Consider the following 23,312-nt stretch of genomic DNA (forward strand, 5'->3'; position numbering starts at 1 on the left):
TCTCTCCCTCTGCACGCAAAGAGAAGGGAAAGTCTCTAAGTATGGTTTTTAGTGACAGTTTTGGTGAAGTGTTATTTTCTTTGCTTTGGTGGTGGAGCCTCTGTAGCCTATATTGTCTTTCGTGTCTAATTTTTTGACACAAAGTTTGGAAAGGTCAATTCAATTAGCACAACTATCATCATCTTATTCACGAATTTATTGTTCACGAGTTGACTTATTTGGGTTTATCTTGTAATTTGGATTTAATTTTGTTTTGCAAACTCCACCGTCTTGTACAGTGTTTCCAGTTATTGACATAGCTTGTTGAAATTGTTTGGCATCGTGACATTTTCAATAAGTTGAACCTGGTTCTATTTGACTTAGTTTATCCTCAAAATTGAAAACTAAACTAATAAGATTTATTCGGTTTGCCTCGTTCCAATTCTTGTCAAAATGTTTTAGGACAAACAAACCAAACTGAAGAACTGAACTAGTTCAGTTTCAATTTGGGACTTCACGGTTTTAAACTCAGGGTCAATCGAGCTCAATTTATAGGGACATGTTAACAATTCAATACTAACCACACCAATGCTATTCCACAACTTGCATTTTAACATCATAGTACGACATGTGTAATATTTTATTACAAAATGCTTGAACGAAATTAACAGTAAAATTCTTCGATATCAATTATATTTAATTTAGTTAGGTTTTTTATGCAAGAATTTATATTATTGAGCAAAAAAAAAAAAAAAAGAGGATAAAATAGTACGTACATTATTAAAAAAACATCTATAAAAACAGATAAAATAAAGATTCTTTTTTTGTTCCCTCTTACTTAGGGGTGAAAGTTTGATTGAAAATTTCTATTCTTAGTTTGAATATTTTTTATTCTGAAAAATTTCGATGACATCTGAATATACCTATTAGATCCGAAATTTCTCAAACTTAGTAATATATATATATATATATATATATATATATATATAAGCATGCATATTGTTATTTTATCATGTTTATTCTTAATTTTAGATATTCTTTATTTCGTATTATATTTTAATCATACTATTATATATTAAAAATGACATAGCTTGTTGAAATTGTTCCATCTTGTGATATTTTCAGTAGGTTGGACATCTATGTTTAACATGGTATAATGCTGTCTTGCACTACCTGTTTTGTTGTATCATCGTCACTCAAGTGAAACGAAGAAATCTAACTGCATGGTTCTCTCTTATACATCTTCAACTTCTCTGGTCTTTTCGTAATGAATGTCAAGTGAAAATGTCATCAGTCCATCAATAAGCACCCGAACAACGGCATTTTGTTTCGAAGATGAAATTCTTAAACTTGATACAAGATATCAAACGAAAAGTAATCTCGAATCAAAACAACTGGGTTCGAGCAGAAAAAAGGAGTTTATTCACCTTGAAAGGATATTGTTCAACTTCTGAGTTATAAGTTACAACATTCTTAGAGTCTATTATTCAAACAACAAACCACCACCACTAAGCATGATCCCAGTAAGTGAGATCGGCTATATGAATCTTAGAACGACAGTGCAAAGCGCATTCTTTTTAAGTCTTTATATAGAGTTTAAGTTTTCAGAAGATCATTTAGTCAAATCCATGGTGAAATCCCATAGTTTCTTTGCCATCTCCGCGTCTTGACCTTGTCGACTTGGCTTGGATAGGTTACTGTCCGAAAAATATTCGCCCGTCACCCCCTCGACTTGTGGATGCAGTGCCACATAGCACGTCGTTGCAGCTCCCTGTAATCGACAAAGTTAATAAACAACACGACATTCTACGTTTGAACGATTATTTGAAAGTTCATCATATTTCGAATTACTCAAATTCGCTTGGTATGTTGTTTTCTCTAGAGGTTCAAGCAGATGTAACTTACCTGCTTAACATTTTTAAACAGAGCTCTACCAAGCACTTTAACAAACCCTGCATCAAACCAGAAAACCAAACGTCTGATTATCCGAAACTAAGCACGTAGATAATGAACGTGTAAATTTGAGATTTGTAGATAGACGTCAATTTTGGTTCGGTTTAAACTTCAAACATACACTGAACACAAAGCCTCCTCGACAAGCGATAGTATGCAGTTTATATCGGAATTCTACATTTAAATAAGACTCCCATAGTGATTTACCGTTAGCAGCTCTGTTATAACGAAACAGACTGGTAACAATTGCACCAGGGTGAAGTGAGTTTGCAGTTATAGCTGCTCCTTCTTCCTGTTGAACAATCACAAATAACGGAGTTCTATCAACACACAATGTGTGTTTATCTCTACACATAAAAGTACAGAAGTAGTGGACCGATGTATGCAAGCGGGTATTTTCAGAATCACGATTCTTCTGGTTTAACGTTGCTGATTACCTTTAAGCGTCTTGCAAGCTCATTAGCGTGCAAAATGTTAGCAAGCTTCGATTGGAAATATGCACGAAAGATGCTGTACCTGCAGATAGGCAGAAGTACTGATATGGCATCAAAATCCAAATCCAAACTTACTTGTTGCATAAGCTCCATCCGTATTTAATCAAAATTTTATGCATGACTGTTGTGGTAACACGTAACTAATAACTAAGAATCATCTCAATGTTACCCTTCTTGGTCGTTAATTTTATCAAAACGAATTCCTTCAGGATACGGGTAGCGGTGACCTTCTGAGGACACATTTACGATTCTCCCTTCTTTGCCGCTTTTGCGTGCTGTTTTCTTCATAGTATCCAACAAAAGATTTGTCAAAAGAAAATGACCTGCAGAATCAGGAACATAACCAAAAAGATACAGATCAACCCCTCCGAATCAAAGAATTATGAACGGTTGGCTAAGTTTATCGATGCATATACTCCGACACCGACTGTTAAAAGAAGGTCTAAAACTAGATTGGCTACAGGTAAACTGGAATTAACATTCAGTCAATTAGGACATCTTAACCAACAATACTTTCATGATATGTCACTGGCGTTCTAGGATTCATACTGCTGACCCCACTAAGTGAAAAATGATTAGTTGTTGTTGTTGTTGGTTTTGCTGTTGTTTGTACTTTAAACTTTCAGTTTTACGGAGTAACAAATGCAACATACCTACGTGGTTTGTCGCGAACTGAAGTTCGATCTTGTCCTTCGAAAGCATGAAAGGGGTTCCCATAACTCCTGCATTGTTACTTACGAAAAGACAAGCTATTATTACCTGAGGTGGATTTTATGAACTAAGCCTCTTCAAGTACTTGTACCATTTCTGTCCATTTCTTACATTAAGATGTTAAGAGGAAGACCAGAGGAATTGAAATCCGATGCGAATTTCCTAACGGATGATAACGAACTCAGATCCAATTCCATGGCATCAACTTTGGCAGTGGGGATTGCCTTCACTATTTGTTCTCTTGCATCTTTACTGGCGGCCATGTTCCTCACTGCCATAACCACATGAGCGCCACGCAGTGCAAGAACGCGTGCAGTTTCGGTGCCAATACCACTAGATGCTCCTGCAACATCAATATGCAGAACCAAAGAGAATGTTCCCATAAGAACAAGGAACAATAGTTGAAGAAAGTATACCATCTGCATATCAAACTTAAAGAAAGAAGCAGCAAATGGAAGTTCCCTCACCTGTAACAATGGCGGTGAGACCAGTGGCATCAATTCCTTCAGTAACTTCTTCTGCTGTGGAAGATGATGAGAACCCAGATGGCCCCTTTCTTCTGAAGCGCCACATCTTCTTCTTCTCACTCCCTCTGCACGCAAAGAGATGGGAAAGTCTCGAAGACTCGAAGTGTAATTTACAGTGATGGTTACTTGAAGTGTTCTTTTTTTTTTAGAATTGTTATTAGCACTCTAAAAATCGCATTCTATATTTCAAACTTTTTATATTAGGAAAGAAAAATACATTTTTGAGGAGTGTGAGATTTTTAGAGTGCTAATAACAATTTCCTTTCTTTTCTCTTTCGTGTCTAATTTTTAGCCACAAATTTGGAAAGGTCAATTTAATTAGCACAATAATCATCATCTTATTCACTAACTCGTTGTTCACGATTTGACTTATTTGGGTTTGTCTTGTAATTTGGGTTTGATTTTTTTGGAGCAAACTCCACCATTGTGTACACTGTTTCTAGTTGTGGACATAGTTTGTTTGTTTGTTTGTTTTTTTTTTTTTTAACAAGCGACATTATTTACATTAAAATGAAGAAAGTGAGCTTAGCCTCACAATGAATTAATAAGAATATGGTTTAAATTCTCTTTTGGCGAGAATCGAACCTAAGATCTCACTTACAAGCGAAGAGAAATATCACTAGATCACAGTACTAGTGACAGTTGTGGACATAGCTTGTTGAAATTGTTTGGTATCGTATCATTTTCAGTAGGTTGGAATTCTTTATTTCATATTATGTGTTTTTATTTTTTTGAACAATTGATATTATTTACACTAAGAGGAGGGAGTGGGTTTAACCTCACAATAGGCTAGCAATAATGTGGTTCAAACTCGCCTTTGACGATAATCGAATCTAAGACCTCTCACTTACCAGTGAAGAAGAATATCACTAGACCGTACCATATTATGTGTTTTAATCATGCTATTATATATTAAAAACGAAGAGTATATATTATCATACGTACTATTTTATCTTGTCTATTATGATTTTACGTCATACACACCTATGATGACATGCAAATATCACAAAAATTTGGAAAAAAAATAATTGAATAGTGGATGTATAAAAATTTGAAAATTTCCAAAGTCTTGCTAAAATATAAGAGATCCGAATTATGAGATAAAATCGATTTCGAAATTTTTGATAAATTCCAATTTTCGAAGTGTAGTTTGTAGTGACAGTTACTTGAAGTGTTATTTTCTTTTCTCTTTCGTGTCCAATTTTTGGCCACAAATTTGGAAAGTTCAATTTAATTAGCATAATAATCATTATCTTATTCACTGATTTGTTGTTCACGATTTGACTTATTTGGGTTTGTCTTCTAATTTGGATTTGATTTTTTGGAGTAAACTCCACCTTGTGTACATTGTTTCTAGTTGTGGACATAACTTTATTTTTTTTTTCTTTTTTAACAAGCAACCTTATTTACACTAAAGGGAAGAAAGTGAGCTTAGCCTCACAATGAACTAGTAATAATATGGTTTAAATTCTTCTTTGACGAGAATCGAACCTAAAATCTCATTTCAAATTTTGCCCACTCACTCATTGTAATCGCCCTTTTTCTCTCCCTCTACACCTGCGTCTCTCCTCGCTTTCCCACTTCCTCCGGTACAATCTCTTTTTCTTTCTAATCTCTTTTGAGTTTCTTTCAATATGTCACTTTATATAATTTATTCTTTAATGTCAGATTTGGTGAGTTTGATTTGGGTTTGTGAATGTCTTCCTGGCTTTTCCACTTTGGATTCACATAATAAGTTCAATGGTTGTAAACAGAACAGAATACTCACTTGCGAACAAGGCAAATTCAAAGCTTGAAAATTTGTATGTTATGCATGAGCTGACTTTATTTTTTTGTGCACTTTATTCATGCCTGTTGTGGATAATAGCTTGAAAAATTGTATGTATTGCATGAGCTGACTAATACTTTGTAGTGCACCTTTCTATGCAAATTATTCATGCATGTTGTGGATAATAGTTCCAAAACCCGTAGCGAAGCGCCGGCAATTTTTTTAGTTCGAACTATAATTTGATTTCGAAAATTTTTGAAGTAAAATTGGAATGCTTGTTTCCGATCTGTTCCCACCTAAAATCAGTGCCATGCATGAAATATATGACAAAGGTGGAGAGTCCACGAAAAGAAAACAATCGAGGAGAAAAATCACCGTGGGCGCGGCCTATTTTACCAAAACCTCACCCAACCCACGTGATACTCGGCATCTCACTACCCGACCCGCCCAAACGCTAACCGGGCCGATCACCTCCTCCATCCAAGTCCGAAAGGTCCGAAACCCTAACTACTAGCACGTGCGAGGGCGCCTCCTTCTTCGATAGGGTCACGTGCCGGAAACAACCGCACACAGACTCCAAATCGTGATAGCTGGAAGAAGAGAAATGATACAGAAAGAACAGAACAGAGATAGAAACCCTAGCTCCCTCCCCAGTTTTCCCACCCCCAAATTTCCCACCTCTCCCAATTTTCCATGCATTTCAGCTCGTGTTTGAGGTACGCTCACCGCCTGTTCTCCAATTGACAATTTTTCATATGGTATTGATTTATGCATGCAACTGTGGCGGATTGTATTTTTCCCAATTCAGGATTGTTTAATCGATTGACAGTTCTTTGATGGGATTGTTTTTTGATTTTTTTTTCCATAGAAATAAACCCTAAATTTAATTTATATAGAAATACCACTGTTGATAAGGATTTTGTTAGTTGTGAGGTGGAATCATCAACAATGGAAGTTGAAGGTTCTTCCTTGGTGGGAAATGGAAACTGGGTTGGACACATTTATGATCCTCCCTTCTTTGCCGCTGTCGAGTGCTGTTTCCTTCATAGTATCCAACAAAAGATTTGTCAACAGAAAATGACCTGCAAAATCAGAATATTAACCAAATAGATACAATCAATCCTTCCTGAATCAAAGAAGTATGAAAGGTTAGCTGAGTTTGTTGATGCATATGCTCCAACGCCGAGAGTTAAAAGGTCTAAAACTAGATTGGCTACAGACTAAACTAGAAGAAACATTCAGTCAATTACAACAGCTTAACCAACAATACTTTTTAAACTGTCAATGGCGTTCTATGATTTATACAGCCGACCCTATTTAGTACGATAAGGGTTGGCTGTTGTGGTTGTTGTTGTTTGTACTTTAAACTGTCAGTTTTACAGAGTAACAAATGCTACATACCTACGTGGTTTGTGGCGAACTGAAGTTCGATCTTGTCCTTCGAAAGCATGAAGGGGGTTCCCATGACTCCCGCATTTTTGTTGTTCACAATTTGGCTTATTTTCGTTTATCTTGTAATTTGGATTTAAATCTTTTGGAACAAACTCCACTGTCTTGTACACTGTTGGTAGTTATTGACTTAACTTGCTGAGATTGTTTGGCCTTGTGATATTTTCAATAGGTTGGACATCTATGTTTAACAACGGAATTTTGTTCGAAGATGAAATTCCTAAACTTGATACAAGATATCAAACGAAAAGCAATCTTGAATCAAAACGACAAGGTTACGAGCAGAAAAAAGGAGTTTATTCACTTTTAAAGGATATTGTTCAACTTCTGATTTATAAGTAACAGCATTCTTCGAGTCTATTATTCAAACAACAAACAATCACCGCTAAGCGTTATTCTAGTAAGGAGAGTTCGCTGTATGAATCTTAGAACATGTTGACCCTAAAAACGACATAGCACAAAGAGCACTCCCTTAAGTATTTACACAGAGTTTAAGTTTTGAGAAGATCATTTAGTCAAATCCATGCTAAAATCCCATAGTTTCTTTGCCATCTCTACGTCTTGACCTTGTGGCCTTGGCTTGGATAGGTTACAGTCCGAGAAATATTCGCCGGTCACCCCCTTGACTTGTGGATGCAGTGCCACATAGCACGTCGTTGCTGCTCCCTGTAATCGACAAAGTTAATAAACAACACGACATTCTACGTTTAAACGACTATTTGGAAGTTCATCATATTTCGAATTATTCAAATTCGCTTGGTATGTTGTTTGCTCTAGAGGTTCAAGCAGATGTAACTTACCTGCTGAACATTTTTAAGCACAGCTCTACCAAGCACATTAACAAGCCCTGCATCAAACCAGAAAACCAAACGTCTGATTATCCGAAACTAAGCAAGTTGATAATGAATATGTAAATTTGAGATTTGTAGATTGACTTCGATTTTGGTTCGGTTTAAACTTTGAACACACACTGAATACAAACCTCCTCGACAAGCGATAGTATGCAGATTATATCGGAATACATTTAAATAAGACTCACATAGTTGGTTTAGTGAAGTGATTTACCGTTAATAATGCTGCCATAACGAAACAGATTGGTAACAATTGCACCAGGGTGAAGCAAGTTTGCAGTTATATCTGCTCCTTCTTCACTCAACACACCATGACTGCCATAAACATAAAACAAGGTAATGTGTGTTTATATCTACATGTAAAAGTGCAGACGTATTGGACCAATGCACGCGAGCGGGTATTTTCAGAATCACGATTCTGCTGATTTAACGTTGCTGATTACCTTTAAGCGTCTTGCAAGTCATTAGCATGCAAAATGTTAGCAAGCTTTGATTGGCCATATGCACGAAAGCTGCTGTACCTGCAGATAGGATTAGACTCATATCAAACTCCCTCCATTCAGCATATGCTAAAACCAAGGAAACACACCGAAAACAAATAAAATACGCGACTAACTTGTGCAGGAGTACTGATATGACCAAAATCCAAGTCCAAACTTTCTTGCATAAGCTCCACCCGCTTTTAATCAAAGTCCTATGTGTGACTCATGCGACTAAATTGTATATAATACTATCTAAATATCTAAAAACTAAGAATTATCTCAATGTTACCCTGCTTGGTCGTTAATTTTATCAAAACGAATTTCTTCAGGATACGGGTTGTGGTGAGCTTCTGAGGACACATTTACGATTCTCCCTTCTTTGCCGCTTTTGCGTGCTGTTTTCTTCATAGTATCCAACAAAAGATTTGTCAAAAGAAAATGACCTGCAAAATCAGTAAAATAACCAAACAGATGCAAATCAACTCTCCCGAATCAAAGAATTATGAACAGTTAGCTGAGCTCATTGATGCATATGCTCCGACACCAACAGTTAAAAGGTATAAAACTAGATTGGCTACAGATTAAACTGGAAGAAACATTCAGTCAATTAGAACAACTAAACCAACAATACTTTTTAAACTGTCAATAGCGTTTTAGGATTCATATAGCTGACCCTACTTAGTGCGATAAGGGTTGGTTGTCGTCGTTGTTGTTATTTGTACTTTAAACTGTCAGTTTTACAGAGTAACAAATGCGACATACCTACGTGGTTTGTGGCGAACTGAAGTTCGATCTTGTTCTTCGAAGCAGGGATGGAGCCAGAAATTTCTTTTAGTAGGAGCAACCGAAAATAACTAAGAAAATCTTATTATAGTATGATTATATGCAATATGATATTAAAGATGGTTTCAAATGATGATTTATCACAATTTCAATGTTACAAAAATTTCAATATAATAGTAGAAAGTGGCAAAGTGATGAGAAAAATATACGTACATGATAGGTGGGAGAAGGTTTTTTCGGTTTGAATGACAGAACAAGAGCACTATTGCTCATATAATATTTGATATGGAGTATAAGTAGAATAAATGTATATTAGATACATATATTTTATTCAAAGATAACCCGTGTATATTATATAATTGTAGTTTACAGTTAAACAAATGAATTACTTAAGTAGAGCATCTGCCCCAGTAAACCTTTATTGGCTCTGTCCATGCTTCGAAGGCGTGAAAGGGGTTCCCATAACTCCTGTATTGTTACTTATGAAAAGACGAGTATTATTACCTGAGGTGGATTTTATGAACTAAGCCTCTTCAAGAACTTGTACCTTTTCTGTACATTAGGATGTTAAGAGGAAGACCGGAGGAATTGAAATCCGATGCGAATTTTCTAACGCATGATAACGAACTGAGATCCAGTTCCATGGCATCAACTTTGGCACTGGGGATTGCCTTCACTATTTGTTCTCTTGCATCTTTACTGGCTGCCATGTTCCTCACTGCCATAACCACATGGGCGCCACGCAGTGCAAGAACGCGTACAGTTTCGGTGCCAATACCACTAGATGCTCCTGCAACATCGATATGCATAACCAAAGAAAATTTTCCCATAAGAACAAATAATAATAGTTTTAAAAAAAAGTAGAAGAAGCAAACGAAAACTCCCTCGCCTGTAACAATGGCGGTGAGACCAGTGGCATCAATCCCTTCAGTAACTTCCTTTGCCGTGGAAGATGATGAGAACCCAGGCCCTTTCCTTCTCAAGAACCACATCTTCTTCTCCTCTCCCTCTCCCTCCCTCTCTCTAGGCCTGGCAAACAGATTGTGTCTGTTGTGTTCGTGTCATTTTTGTATAACACTTGTTATCTTAACGGGTCGTGTCGTGTCACATCTGTTATCTTAACGGGTCCTTAATAGGTCAGGTTACTTTACCCAACCGGTTAGGACCCGTTAAGAAAAATATAATTTTTTTCTTAAATTTACACATACCACACATTGCCACATAAATATTATTGTCGTTTAAGTACTATATCTACACTTGAAAGTAAGAGCCTAATAAAAAAACATATATACACTACTAGTTTACTACAAAATATTAAATGTGCAAGGATATGTAAAATGAAAGAGTTTTTGTTTTCAAGGTTATGAAGTTTTTCTCAAAAGTTTAAACCTTAACAATGGAACTCAAAACTTGCACGTTATTCCTTTTACAAAATCCTCAATTTTCATCGATCATCATGAGAAAATTGTATTGGAACTTTGGCTTGATCTATTGCCTTCAAGAGTTATGTTGATCGTGTTTTCAGTAAGATTTTCCACATCAGAACTCTCTTCTGCATAAACTAAGTATAAAAAACCAAACATTAAAAACCATTCAAATTATGAAAAGTTTACCAAAATAATTATGAAAAGAAATAAAACAATAGTATTATACCATATAAAAATATATTAGCCTCCAACCTCAGCCGATCCAATGGTCACCAATTTTTTTAAATTTAATTTAATATATATATTTATATAATTATTATAGTTTTTAGGGGTATAAAATTGTTAAATTAATATATATAATTATTAGAGTATTTTTTTAGGGTTATAAAATTAATATTTTACTTATGTGTATACCCGAACCAACCCATTATCTTAACAAATGCTTCTCGGGTTACCCGATAATAACCCGATTTGTTATCGTGTCCCCGAACACTTGTTAATTTCATGTCATGTCGTGTCGAGTTATTGGGTTGTGTTAGAAATTTCTAGACCTACCTCTCTCGCTCTCTCCCTCTGCACGCAAAGAGAAGGGAAAGTCTCTAAGTGCGGTTTTTAGTGACAGTTTTGGTGAAGTGTTATTTTCTTTGCTTTGGTGGTGGAGCCTCTGTAGCCTATATTGTCTTTCGTGTCTAATTTTTGGACACAAAGTTTGGAAAGGTCAATTTAATTAGCACAACTATCATCATCCTATTCACGAATTTATTGTTCACGAGTTGACTTATTTGGGTTTATCTTGTAATTTGGATTTAATTTTGTTTTGCAAACTCCACCGTCTTGTACAATGTTTCCAGTTATTGACATAGCTTGTTGAAATTGTTTGGCATCATGACATTTTCAATAAGTTGAACCCGGTTCTATTTGTCTTAGTTTATCCTAAAAATTGAAAACTAAACTAATAAGATTTATTTGGTTTGCCTGGTTCCAATTCTTGTCAAAATGTTTTAGGACAAACAAACCAAACCAAAGAACCGAACTAGTTCAGTTTCAATTTGGGACTTCACAGTTTTAAACTCAGGGTCAATCGAGCTCAATTTATAGGGACATGGTAACAATTCAATACTAACCACACCAATACTATTCCACAACTTGCATCTTAACATCATAGTACGACATGTGTAATATTTTATTACAAAATGCTTGAATGAAATTAACGGTAAAATTCTTGGATATCAATTATATTTAATTTAGTTAGGTTTTTTTATGCAAGAATTTATATTATTGAGCAAAAAAAAAAAAAAAAAAAAGGATAAAATAGTACGTACATTATTAAAAAAACATCTATAAAAACAGATAAAATAAAGATTCTTTTTTTGTTCCCTCTTTCTTAGACCAACTCCAATGGTGGGCTAAAAGCCAAATTACCCCCCAAAATTTTCCCCCAAACCCACTCCAACCCAAGGGGAAATTTTGGGTTAAATGCTAAATGCTAAATGCTAAACCAATGCCAAATTCCCCCCAAAATTTAGCCCAGAAATCGGAGTGAACTTCACTCAATATTTATCGGAATTTAAATTATTTTAGGTTAAAATGTTCATAAAACTAATTTACGATAGTCTACATATTTTTTTTTAAAAAAAAAAAAAAAAATTAATTTAACAAAAAAATAGCCTAAGTTCATTCTTTAATAATCCCGGGCTAAAATTTTAGGCTAGAACGGTTGGAGCAAAAAAGTTGTTTCTGGGCTAAAAGCTAAATTTTCCGGGCTAAAAAATTTAGCTTTTAGCCCAACCATTGGAGATGGTCTTAGGGGTGAAAGTTTGATTGAAAATTTCTATTCTTAGTCTGAATATTTTTTACTCTGAAAAATTTCGATGACACTTGAATATACCCTATTAGATCCAAAATTTCTCAAACTTAGTACTATATATATAAGCATGCATATTCTTATTTTATCATGTTTATTCTTAATTTTAGATATTCTTTATTTCATATTGTATTTTAATCATACTATTATATATTAAAAATGACATAGCTTGTTGAAATTGTTCCGCCTTGTGATATTTTCAGTAGGTTGGACATCTATGTTTAACGTAGTATAATGCTGTCTTGCACTACCTGTTTTGTTGTATCATCGTCATCATGTATGTAGTGTACATCATCACTCAAGTGAAACGAAGAAATCTAACTGCATGGTTCTCTCTTATACCTCTTCAACTTCTCTGGTCTTTTCATAATGAATGTCAAGTGAAAATGTCATCAGTCCATCAATAAGCACCCGAACAACGGCATTTTGTTTCGAAGATGAAATTCCTAAACTTGATATAAGATATCAAACGAAAAGTAATCTCGAATCAAAACAACTAGGGTTCGAGCAGAAAAAAGGAGTTTATTCACCTTGAAAGGATATTGTTGAACTTCTGAGTTATAAGTTACAGCATTCTTGGAGTCTATTATTTAAAAAACAAACCACCACCACTAAGCATGGTCCCAGTAAGTGAGATCGGCTATATGAATCTTAGAATGGCAGCGCAAAATGCATTCTTTTTAAGTCTTTATATAGAGTTTAAGTTTTCAGAAGATCATTTAGTCAAATCCATGCTGAAATCCCATAGTTTCCTTGCCATCTCCGCGTCTTGACCTTGTCGACTTGGGTTGGATAGGTTACTGTCCCAAAAATATTCGCCCGTCACCCCCTCGACTTGTGGATGCAGTGCCACATAGCACGTCGTTGCAGCTCCCTGTAATCGAAAAAGTTAATAAACAACACGACATTCTACGTTTGAACGACTATTTGAAAGTTCATCATATTTCGAATTACTCAAATTCGCTTGGTATGTTGTTTGCTCTAGAGGTTCAAGCAGATGTAACTTACCTGCTTAACATTTTTAAACACAGCTCTACCAAGCACTTTAACAAACCCTGCATCAAACCAGAAAACCAAACGTCTGATTATCCGAAACTAAGCACGTAGATAATGAACGTGTAAATTTGAGATTTGTAGATAGACGTCAATTTTGGTTCGGTTTAAACTTCAAACACACACTGAACACAAAGCCTCCTCGACAAGGGATAGTATGCAGTTTATATCGGAATTCTACATTTAAATAAGACTCCCAGAAGTGAAAAATGATTAGTTGTTGTAGTTTGTTGTAGTTGGTTTTGCTGTTGTTTGTACTTTAAACTTTCAGTTTTACGGAGTAACAAATGCAACATACCTACGTGGTTTGTCGCGAACTGAAGTTCAATCTTGTCCTTAGAAAGCGTGAAAGGGGTTAACACTCCTGCATTGTTACTTATGAAAAGACAAGCTATTATTACCGGAGGTGGATTTTATGAACTAAGCCTATTCAAGAACTTGAAACATTTCTGTCCATTACTTACATTAGGATGTTAGGAGGAAGACCAGAGGAATTGAAATCCGAGGTGAATTTCCTAACGGATGATAACGAACTGAGATCCAATTCCATGGCATCAACTTTGGCACTGGGAATTGCCTTCACTATTTGTTCTCTTGCATCATTACCGGCAGCCATGTTCCTCACTGCCATAACCACATGGGCGCCACGCAGTGCAAGAACGCGTGCAGTTTCGGTGCCAATACCCCTAGATGCTCCTGCAACATATTGATTTGATGTTGCAGGAGCATCTAGTGGTATTGGCACCGAAACTGCGTGTGTTCTTGCACTGCGTGGCGCCCATGTGGTTATGGCAGTGAGGAACATGGCTGCCGGTAATGATGCAAGAGAACAAATAGTGAAGGCAATTCCCAGTGCCAAAGTTGATGCCATGGAATTGGATCTCAGTTCGTTATCATCCGTTAAGAAATTCGCCTCGGATTTCAATTCCTCTGGTCTTCCTCTTAACATCCTAATGTAAGTAATGGACAGAAATGTTTCTAATAGCTTGTCTTTTCATAAGTAACAATGCAGGAGTGTTAACCCCTTTCACGCTTTCTAAAGACAAGATCGAACTTCAGTTCGCGACAAACCACGTAGGTATGTTGCATTTGTTACTCCGTAAAACTGAAAGTTTAAAGTACAAACAACAGCAAAACCAACAACAACAACTAATCATTTTTCACTTAGTGGGATCGGCAGTATGAATCCTAGAATGCCAGTGACATATTACGAAAGTATTGTTGGTTAAGATGTCCTAATTGACTGAATGTTACTTCCAGTTTAACTGTAGCCAATCTAGTTTTAGACCTTTTAACAGTCGGTGTCGGAGCATATGCATCGATAAACTCAGCCAACCGTTCATAATTCTTTGATTCGGAGGGGTTGATTGTATCTTTTTGGTTATGTTCCTGATTCTGCAGGTCATTTTCTTTTGACAAATCTTTTGTTGGATACTATGAAGAAAACAGCACGCAAAAGCGGCAAAGAAGGGAGAATCGTAAATGTGTCCTCAGAAGGTCACCGCAACCCGTATACAGAAGGAATTCGTTTTGATAAAATTAACGACCAAGAAGGGTAACATTGAGATGATTCTTAGTTATTAGTTACGTGTTACCGCAACAGTCATGCATAAAATTTTGATTAAATACGGATGGAGCTTATGCAACAAGTAAGTTTGGATTTGGATTTTGATGCATATCAGTACTTCTGCCTATCTGCAGGTACAGTAGCTTTCGTGCATATTTCCAATCGAAGCTTGCTAACATTTTGCACGCTAATGAGTTTGCAAGACGCTTAAAGGTAATCAGCAACGTTAAACCAGCAGAATCGTGATTCTGAAAATACCCGCTTGCATACATCGGTCCACTACTTCTGTACTTTTATGGGTAGAGATAAACACACATTGTGTGTAGATTGAACTCCGTTATTTGTGATTGTTCAACAGGAAGAAGGAGCAGATATAACTGCAAACTCACTTCACCCTGGTGCAATTGTTACCAACCTGTTTCGTTATAACAACGCTGTTAACGGTAAATCACTTATGGGAGTCTTATTTAAATGTAGAATTCCGATATAAACTGCATACTATCGCTTGTCGAGGAGGCTTTGTGTTGAGTGTATGTTTGAAGTTTAAACCGAACCAAAATTGATGTCTATCTACAAATCTCAAATTTACACGTTCATTATCTACGTGCTTAGTTTCGGATAATCAGACGTTTGGTTTTCTGGTTTGATGCAGGGTTTGTCAAAGTGCTTGGTAGAGCTGTGTTTAAAAATGTTAAGCAGGTAAGTTACATCTGCTTGAACCTCTAGAGCAAACAACATACCAAGCGAATTTGAGTAATTCGAAATATGATGAACTTTCAAATAGTCGTTCAAACGTAGAATGTCGTGTTGTTTATTAACTTTGTCGATTACAGGGAGCTGCAACGACGTGCTATGTGGCACTGCATCCACAAGTCGAGGGGGTGACGGGCGAATATTTTTGGGACAGTAACCTATCCAAGCCAAGTCGACAAGGTCAAGACGCGGAGATGGCAAAGAAACTATGGGATTTCAACATGGATTTTACTAAATGATCTTCTGAAAACTTCAACTCTATATAAAGACTTAAAAAGAATGCGCTTTGCGCTGTCGTTCTAAGATTCATATAGCCAATCTCACTTACTGGGATCATGCTTAGTGGTGGTGGTTTGTTGTTTGAATAATAGACTCCAAGAATGATGTAACTTATAACTCAGAAGTTGAACAATATCCTTTCAAGGTGAATAAACTCCTTTTTTCTGCTCGAACCCTAGTTGTTTTGATTCGAGATTACTTTTCGTTTGATATCTTGTATCAAGTTTAGGAATTTCATCTTCGAAACAAAATGCCGTTGTTCGGGTGCTTATTGATGGACTGATGACATTTTCACTTAACATTCATTACGAAAAGACCAGAGAACTTGAAAAGGTATAAGAGAGAACCATGTAGTTAGATTTCTTCGTTTCACTTGAGTGATGATGTACACTACATACATGATGACGATAATAGAACAAAACAGGTAGTGCAAGACAACATTATACTATGTTAAACATAAATGCCCAACCTACTGAAAATATCGCAAGGCGGAACAATTTCAACAAGCTATGTCATTTTTAATATATAATAGTATGATTAAAATACAATATGAAATAAAGAATATCTAAAATTAAGAATAAACATGATAAAATAAGAATATGCATGCTTATATATATAGTACTAAGTTTGAGAAATTTCGGATCTAATAGGTATATTCAGATGTCATCGAAATTTTTCAGAATAAAAAATATTCAGACTAAGAATAGAAATTTTCAATCAAACTTTCACCCCTAAGCAAGAGGGAACAAAAAAAGAATCTTTATTTTATAGATGTTTTTTTAATAATGTACGTACTATTTTATCCTTTTTTTTTTTTGCTCAATAATGTAAATTCTTGCATAAAAAACCTAACTAAATTAAATATAATTGATATTCAAGAATTTTACCGTTAATTTCGTTCAAGCATTTTGTAATAAAATATTACACTTGTCGTACTATGATGTTAAGATGCAAGTTGTGGAATAGTATTGGTGTGGTTAGTACTGAATTGTTAACATGTCCCTATAAATTGAGCTCGATTGACCCTGAGTTTAAAACCGTGAAGTCCCAAATTGAAATTGAACTAGTTCGGTTCTTTGGTTTGGTTTGTTTGTCCTAAAACATTTTGACAAGAATTGGAATGAGGCAAACCGAATAAATCTTATTAGTTTAGTTTTCAATTTTTAGGATAAACTAAGACAAATAGAACCAGGTTCAACTTATTGAAAATGTCACGATGCCAAACAATTTCAACAAGCTATGACAATAACCGGAAACATTGTACAAGACGGTGGAGTTTGCAAAACAAAATTAAATCCAAATTACAAGATAAACCCAAATAAGTCAACTCGTGAACAATAAATTTGTGAATAAGATGATGATAGTTGTGCTAATTAAATTGACCTTTCCAAACTTTGTGTCCAAAAATTAGACACGAAAGACAATATAGGCTACAGAGGCTCCACCACCAAAGCAAAGAAAATAACACTTCACCAAAACTATCACTAAAAACCGCACTTAGAGACTTTCCCTTCTCTTTGCGTGCAGAGGGAGAGAGGTAGGTCTAGAAATTTCTGACACAACCCAATAACTCGACACGACACGACATGAAATTAACAAGTGTTCGGGGACACGATAACGAATCGGGTTATTATCGGGTAACCCGAGAAGCATTTGTTAAGATAATGAGTTGGTTTGGGTATTCACATGAGTAACACAATGCACGATAAGTAAAATATTAATTTTATAATTTTATAACCCTAAAAAAATACTCTAATAATTATATATATTAATTTAACAATTTTATACCCCTAAAAACTATAATAATTATATAAATATATATTAAATTAAATTTTAAAAAATTGGTGACCATTGGATCGGTTGAGATATAATCTCAGCCGTCCATTGTGCATTAGGTTGGAGGCTAATATATTTTTATATGGTATAATACTATTGTTTTATTTCTTTTCATAATTATTTTGGTAAACTTTTCATAATTTGAATGGTTTTTAATGTTTGGTTTTTTATACTTAGTTTATGCGGAAGAGAGTTCTGACGTGGAAAATCTTACTGAAAACACGATCAACATAACTCTTGAAGGCAATAGATCAAGCCAAAGTTCGAATACAATTTTCTCATGATGATCGATGAAAATTGAGGATTTTGTAAAAGGAATAACATGCAAGCTTTGAGTTCCATTGGTAAGGTTTAAACTTTTGAGAAAAACTTCATAACCTTGAAAACAAAAACTCTTTCATTTTACATATCCTTGCACATTTAATATTTTGTAGTAAACTAGTAGTGTATATATGTTTTTTTATTAGACTCTTACTTTCAAGTGTAGATATAGTACTTAAATGACAATAATATTTATGTGGCAATGTGTGGTATGTGTAAATTTAAGAAAAAAAATTATATTTTTCTTAACGGGTCATAACCGGTTAGGTAAAGTGACCTGACCTGTTAAGGACCCGTTAAGATAACGGATGTGACACGACACGACCCGTTAAGATAACAAGTGTTATATAAAAATAACACGAACACGACAGACACAACCCGTTTGCCAGGCCTAGAGAGAGGGAGGGAGAGGGAACTGGATCTTAGTTCGTTATCATGCGTTAAAAAATTCGCATCGGATTTCAATTCCTCCTGTCTTCCTCTTAACATCCTAATGTAAGAAATGCACAGAAACGGTACAAGTTCTTGAAGAGGCTTAGTTCATAAAATCCACCTCATGTAATAATACTAGTCTTTTCATAAGTAACAATGCAGTAGTTATGGGAACCCCTTTCACGCCTTTGAAGTATGGACGAAGCCAATGAAGCTTCACTGGGGGCAGATGCTCTACTTAAGTAATTCATTTGTTTAATTGTAAACTACAATTATATAATATACACGAGTTATCTTTGAAGAAAATATATGTATCTAATATCTAATATACATTCATTCTACTTATACTCCATATCAAATATTATATGAGCAATAATGCTCTTGTTCTGTCAGTCAAATCGAAAAAAACCCTCTCCCACCTATCATGTACGTATATTTTTCTCATCACTTTGCCACTTTCTACTTCTATATTGAAATTTTTGTAACATTGAAATTGTGATAAATCATCATTTGAAACCATCTTTAATATCATATTACGTATAATCATACTATAATAAGGTTTTCTTAGTTATTTTCGGTTGCTCCTACTAAAAGAAATTTCTGGCTCTGTCCCTACTTCAAAGAACAAGATTGAACTTCAGTTTGCCACAAACCACGTAGGTATGTCGCATTTGTTACTCTGTAAAACTGACAGTATAAAGTACAAACAACAACAACAATGACAACCAACCCTTATCGCACTAAGTAGGGTCAGCTGTATGAATCCTAAAACGTCATTGACAATTTAAAAAGTATTGATGGTTATGTTGTTCTAGTTGACTGAATGTTTCTTCCAGTTTAATCTGTAGCCAATCTAGTTTTATACCTTTTAACTGTTGGTGTCGGAGCATATGCATCAATGAGCTCAGCTAACTGTTCATAATTCTTTGATTCGGGAGAGTTGATTTGCATCTGTTTGGTTATTTTACTGATTTTGCAGGTAATCTTTTGACAAATCTTTTGTTGGATACTATGAAGAAAACAACACGCAAAAGCGGCAAAGAAGGGAGAATCGTAAATGTGTCCTCAGAAGCTCACCACAACCCGTATCCTGAAGAAATTCGTTTTGATAAAATTAACGACCAAGCAGGGTAACATTGAGATAATTCATAGTTTGTTTGTTGTTTGAATAATAGACTTCAAGAATGCTGTTACTTATAAATCAGAAGTTGAACAATATCCTTTCAAAGTGAATAAACTCCTTTTTTCTGCTCGTAACCTTGTCATTTTGATTTAAGATTGCTTTTCGTTTGATATCTTGTATCAAGTTTAGGAATTTCATCTTCAAACAAAATTCCGTTGTTAAACATAGATGTCCAACCTATTGAAAATATCATAAGGCCAAACAATCTCAGCAAGTTATGTCAATAACTAGCAACAGTGTACAAGACAGTGGAGTTTGTTCCAAAAGATTTAAATCCAAATTACAAGATAAACGAAAATAAGCCAAATGGTGAACAACAAAATTCATTTCAATCCTTTCACTATGTTGTAATGTGCTTAAATTTGAAGCAACGGTAATCTTCACCAAATTAAGAATAAGATGAGGATAGTTGTGGTAATTAAATTGACATTTTCAAACTTTGTGTATATCTAAAGAGTGGTGTATCACACACCCTTTCTTACTTGTCATGCATATCTCTTAATATTCGACCATCAAATTAAATAAATTAAAAAAAATCAAATGTCATAAAATAACAAAGATGTGTGTGGATAACATCAGTTTATCAAAAAATTGTGACACTAAAAACATAATAGGCCAAAGAGGCGACATCGAGGCACCCACCACCAAAGCAAAGAAAAGAAAACACTACGTCAAAACTCAGTAAAAACCACTTTCCCATCTCTTTGCATGCAGAGAGAGAGTGTGAGAGAGCAGAAGAAGGTGTGGTTCTTCAGAAGAAAAGGGCCATATGGGTTCTCATCATCTTCCACAGCAGAAGAAGTTACTGAAGGGATTGATGCCACTGGTCTCACCGCCATTGTTACAGGTGTGGGAATTTCCATTTGCTTCTTCTTTCTTTAAGTTTCATATGCAGATGGTATACTTTCTTCAACTATTATTCCGTATTCTTATGGGAAAATGCTCCTTGGTTCTGCATATTGATGTTGCAGGAGCATCGAGTGGTATTGGCACCGAAACCGCACGCGTTCTTGCACTGCGTGGCGCCCATGTGGTTATGGCAGTGAGGAACATGGCTGCCGATAAAGATGCAAGAGAACAAATAGTGAAGGCAATCCCCACTGCCAAAGTTGATGCCATGGAATTGGATCTCAGTTCGTTATCATCCGTTAGGAAATTCACATCGGATTTCAATTCCTCCGGTCTTCCTCTTAACATTTTAATGTAAGAAATGGACAGAAATGGTACAAGTCCTTGAAGAGGCTTAGTTCATAAAATCCACCTCAGGTAATAATAGCTTGTCTTTTCGTAAGTAACAATGCAGGAGTTATGGGAACCCCTTTCATGCTTTCGAAGGACAAGATTGAACTTTAGTTCGCCACAAACCACGTAGGTATGTTGCATTTGTTACTCTGTCAAACTGGCAGTTTAAAGTACAAACAACAACAACCACAACAGCCAACCCTTATCGTACTAAGTAGGGTCGGCTGTATGAATCCTAGAATGCAATTAACAGTTTAAAAAGTATTGTTGGTTAAGTTGTTCAAAGTCCTAATAGGGGTAGGACTGGTTGAAGTAAAGTTGGAACAGAACAAGAAGTCCCAATCCAGATATGATTGTGACTCGATCTCAAGGAGGATTTGGTGCTATAAATACAAGACCTCATGCAACAATTGAAAGACCTCAAATTCAACACACAACCGTCATGCGCAAAACTTCTCAAACATCTTGAGATTTTTTTTATTTTATTTTTTCCGCTGACATATCTTCAATTTGGATAAACAGCACTGTGAAGGCAATCGGCGAACATCTTCAATTTGGATAAACAACATTGTTGCCGTAGAATCAACCGCATTGTGAAGGCAATCGGCGAACATCTTCAATTTGGATAAACAACACTGTTGCCGTAGAATCAGCCGTTCCCAAAGCATCTTCAGTTTGGATAAACAGCATTGCGTTGAGGCCGACTGGTTATCTATCTAAGTCTCAGTCGAGAAGGATTTTCGAATCCTTATTAGCAGAGGTCATCTCATTAGCCTTCTCGGCAAAGTGAGGTATTACCAGGTTACTACATTCGGCACCCTGAGAGTCGAATTTGATATTGAACTTCGCAGAACTAGCAGCCTTGTCTTCAGGCTCGAGAATCCAAAGGCCGAAATTTGTTCCTTCCTCGGCTGCAGTCGCAAGATAAAGAAGTCAGCAACGCGCTCAACGTAACATCAACAAATTTTACTCCTCGACCGAGCTCGGCTGACGAGTTGGCACTCCCCGCATTTAACCAAAAAACGTAATTAGCTTATTAGTTACTCGGCCTGCGCGCCATATAAGCTTTGCATCTTTAGGGTTAACATTTTGGCACGCCCGGTTGGATCTTGTGCTAGACCTTCGGAGTTCACGACCATTAAGACACGGTCCGTAAAGAAGAAAACAATCATGGGAAACTCAACAACTGACTTACCAGTGCAAGGTCCTGGACAAGATTTGTCTCAGGCACAAAATCCCATCATTGTTGCACCATCCAAGGCTACAAGTGTGACATGCCGAGAGAAGGAAATTTGTTTCGGCGGACAGCCTCGCAACCCAGAAATTCCCAACCAAACGGCATGCATTTTCGTCAAATGGATAGTGGAAGATTGCGACGAAGATGGTGGGGAAGGTTCTGATCCGCCAACTAGGTAGTTTCTTCGAAGACGACTTAATGAACAATCTCGGCAGGTCAAGCAGTCGATTGGCCAAAAAATGAATGATTTACTTTACGCAATACGAAGCAATAATGATACACAAACCATGATGCTTGAACTATTGGTCAGTAAATCCTTCGAAGATGGCCACGTCGGCCAACCTCGACAACCTCCTTTTAAGAATGTTCCAATACAAGCCGAAAGGGGATATTCTCGGCTACAACCAATTAACTTGGAAAAAAGAGGCGGATCAAGTAATAGATCTGATGGACCTGACCAGGGCGTAGAAGCGGCATCCGTCAATATGATCGAGGTCCAAAGAATGATCGACTCGGCCTTAAAGAAAGGGTTGAAATTCCCAAAATTCATTCATCCGTACCCGGCTTATGTGGAAAAGTTCGAATACCCTAAAGGCTTCAAGATCCCCGATTTCAGTCTTTTCGTCGGAGAATCGTCCTTATCTTCGTTAGAACATGTAGCTTGGTTCACGGCGCAATGTGGGGACGTCAATAATGACTTCCATAAACTACGGCTATTCAAATTTTCACTGACAGGTTCGGCTTTTGCTTGGTACATTAATCTCCCACCAAACTCCGTCCAGAGTTGGGAGGAATTGGTCGAGAAATTCCATGAACAATTCTATCGACCAAGGATGAAAATGTCTGTTTCATCGTTTGCTAGGATGGCTCAAGCTTCAGATGAATCGCCAATGGAATACTTAACAAGGTTCAAGTCGGCCAGAAATTGGTGCCGAGTACCTCTCCCTGAAGTTGAATTCGTCAGAATCGCCCTAAATGGCCTAGACGTGGAATACAAAAAGAAATTCTTGGGGGCAAATATTCGAGATATGGACGAACTTGCTCAGCACGTTGAGCAGCATGATTATTTGCTTCGAGAGGAAAAAATATCAAAGACCCCATCTCGGGGAACAATATACAAG

General features: G+C 36.2%; 3 protein-coding genes across 4 annotated transcripts in view; 2 read left to right on the forward strand and 1 right to left on the reverse strand.

The window, feature by feature from the left end:
• The window catches only part of LOC103942455 (short-chain dehydrogenase TIC 32, chloroplastic-like), a 30,393-nt gene extending 14,280 nt beyond the window's left edge, over positions 1–16,113 (forward strand). Inside the window, exons 2-8 of the mRNA XM_048565609.1 lie at positions 14,065–14,296; positions 14,343–14,419; positions 14,743–14,896; positions 15,043–15,121; positions 15,267–15,351; positions 15,561–15,607; positions 15,742–16,113. Of these exons, the coding sequence (XP_048421566.1) occupies positions 14,065–14,296; positions 14,343–14,419; positions 14,743–14,896; positions 15,043–15,121; positions 15,267–15,351; positions 15,561–15,607; positions 15,742–15,900 (833 nt within the window). The 3' untranslated portion in view covers positions 15,901–16,113. The remainder of the gene's footprint in view (positions 1–14,064; positions 14,297–14,342; positions 14,420–14,742; positions 14,897–15,042; positions 15,122–15,266; positions 15,352–15,560; positions 15,608–15,741) is intronic.
• Positions 1,379–9,934, reverse strand: LOC125468899 (short-chain dehydrogenase TIC 32, chloroplastic-like). 2 transcript variants are annotated; one of them, XM_048565607.1, is made up of 8 exons: positions 9,887–9,934; positions 3,249–3,480; positions 3,080–3,159; positions 2,596–2,749; positions 2,370–2,448; positions 2,140–2,224; positions 1,885–1,931; positions 1,379–1,750 (listed from the first exon to the last, which is right to left on the reverse strand). In XM_048565607.1, exons 2-8 carry the CDS (start codon positions 3,413–3,415, stop codon positions 1,592–1,594), a joined length of 771 nt encoding a protein of 256 aa, XP_048421564.1. In that variant the 5' UTR covers positions 3,416–3,480; positions 9,887–9,934; the 3' UTR covers positions 1,379–1,591. The 2 variants fall into 2 exon arrangements, with proteins under 2 accessions (XP_048421564.1, XP_048421562.1); XM_048565605.1 differs by lacking the exon at positions 9,887–9,934 and adding an exon at positions 3,605–3,764.
• A 4,307-nt stretch (positions 16,114–20,420) lies between the features above and the next one.
• Positions 20,421–21,076, forward strand: LOC103942458 (short-chain dehydrogenase TIC 32, chloroplastic-like). Its single transcript, XM_018646293.2, has 3 exons — positions 20,421–20,559; positions 20,684–20,915; positions 21,005–21,076. The coding sequence occupies exons 1-3, from the start codon at positions 20,421–20,423 to the stop codon at positions 21,063–21,065; spliced, it is 432 nt and encodes a 143-aa protein (XP_018501809.2). The 3' UTR covers positions 21,066–21,076.
• Positions 21,077–23,312: the final 2,236 nt, after the last annotated feature.

Source organism: the organism of the source record quoted next, unplaced genomic scaffold (genome assembly GCF_019419815.1).
Source record: "Pyrus x bretschneideri cultivar Hongxiangsu unplaced genomic scaffold, Pyrus_bretschneideri_v1 Contig4, whole genome shotgun sequence".
NCBI lineage: Eukaryota > Viridiplantae > Streptophyta > Magnoliopsida > Rosales > Rosaceae > Pyrus > Pyrus x bretschneideri.

Excerpts from the sequence above, each read along its gene's own strand:
- LOC125468899 (XM_048565605.1), bottom strand. The coding sequence starts at position 3,710 with ATGTGGCGCTTCAGAAGAAAGGGGCCATCTGGGTTCTCATCATCTTCC. Across the intron at positions 3,160-3,248 it reads CTTCCTCTTAACATCTTAAT|TAACAATGCAGGAGTTATGG; the intron begins GTAAGAAATGGA and ends TCTTTTCGTAAG. Across the intron at positions 1,751-1,884 it reads TGTTTAAAAATGTTAAGCAG|GGAGCTGCAACGACGTGCTA; the intron begins GTAAGTTACATC and ends TGTCGATTACAG.
- LOC103942458 (XM_018646293.2), top strand. The coding sequence starts at position 20,421 with ATGCAGAGAGAGAGTGTGAGAGAGCAGAAGAAGGTGTGGTTCTTCAGA. Across the intron at positions 20,560-20,683 it reads TCTCACCGCCATTGTTACAG|GAGCATCGAGTGGTATTGGC; the intron begins GTGTGGGAATTT and ends TTGATGTTGCAG. Across the intron at positions 20,916-21,004 it reads CTTCCTCTTAACATTTTAAT|TAACAATGCAGGAGTTATGG; the intron begins GTAAGAAATGGA and ends TCTTTTCGTAAG.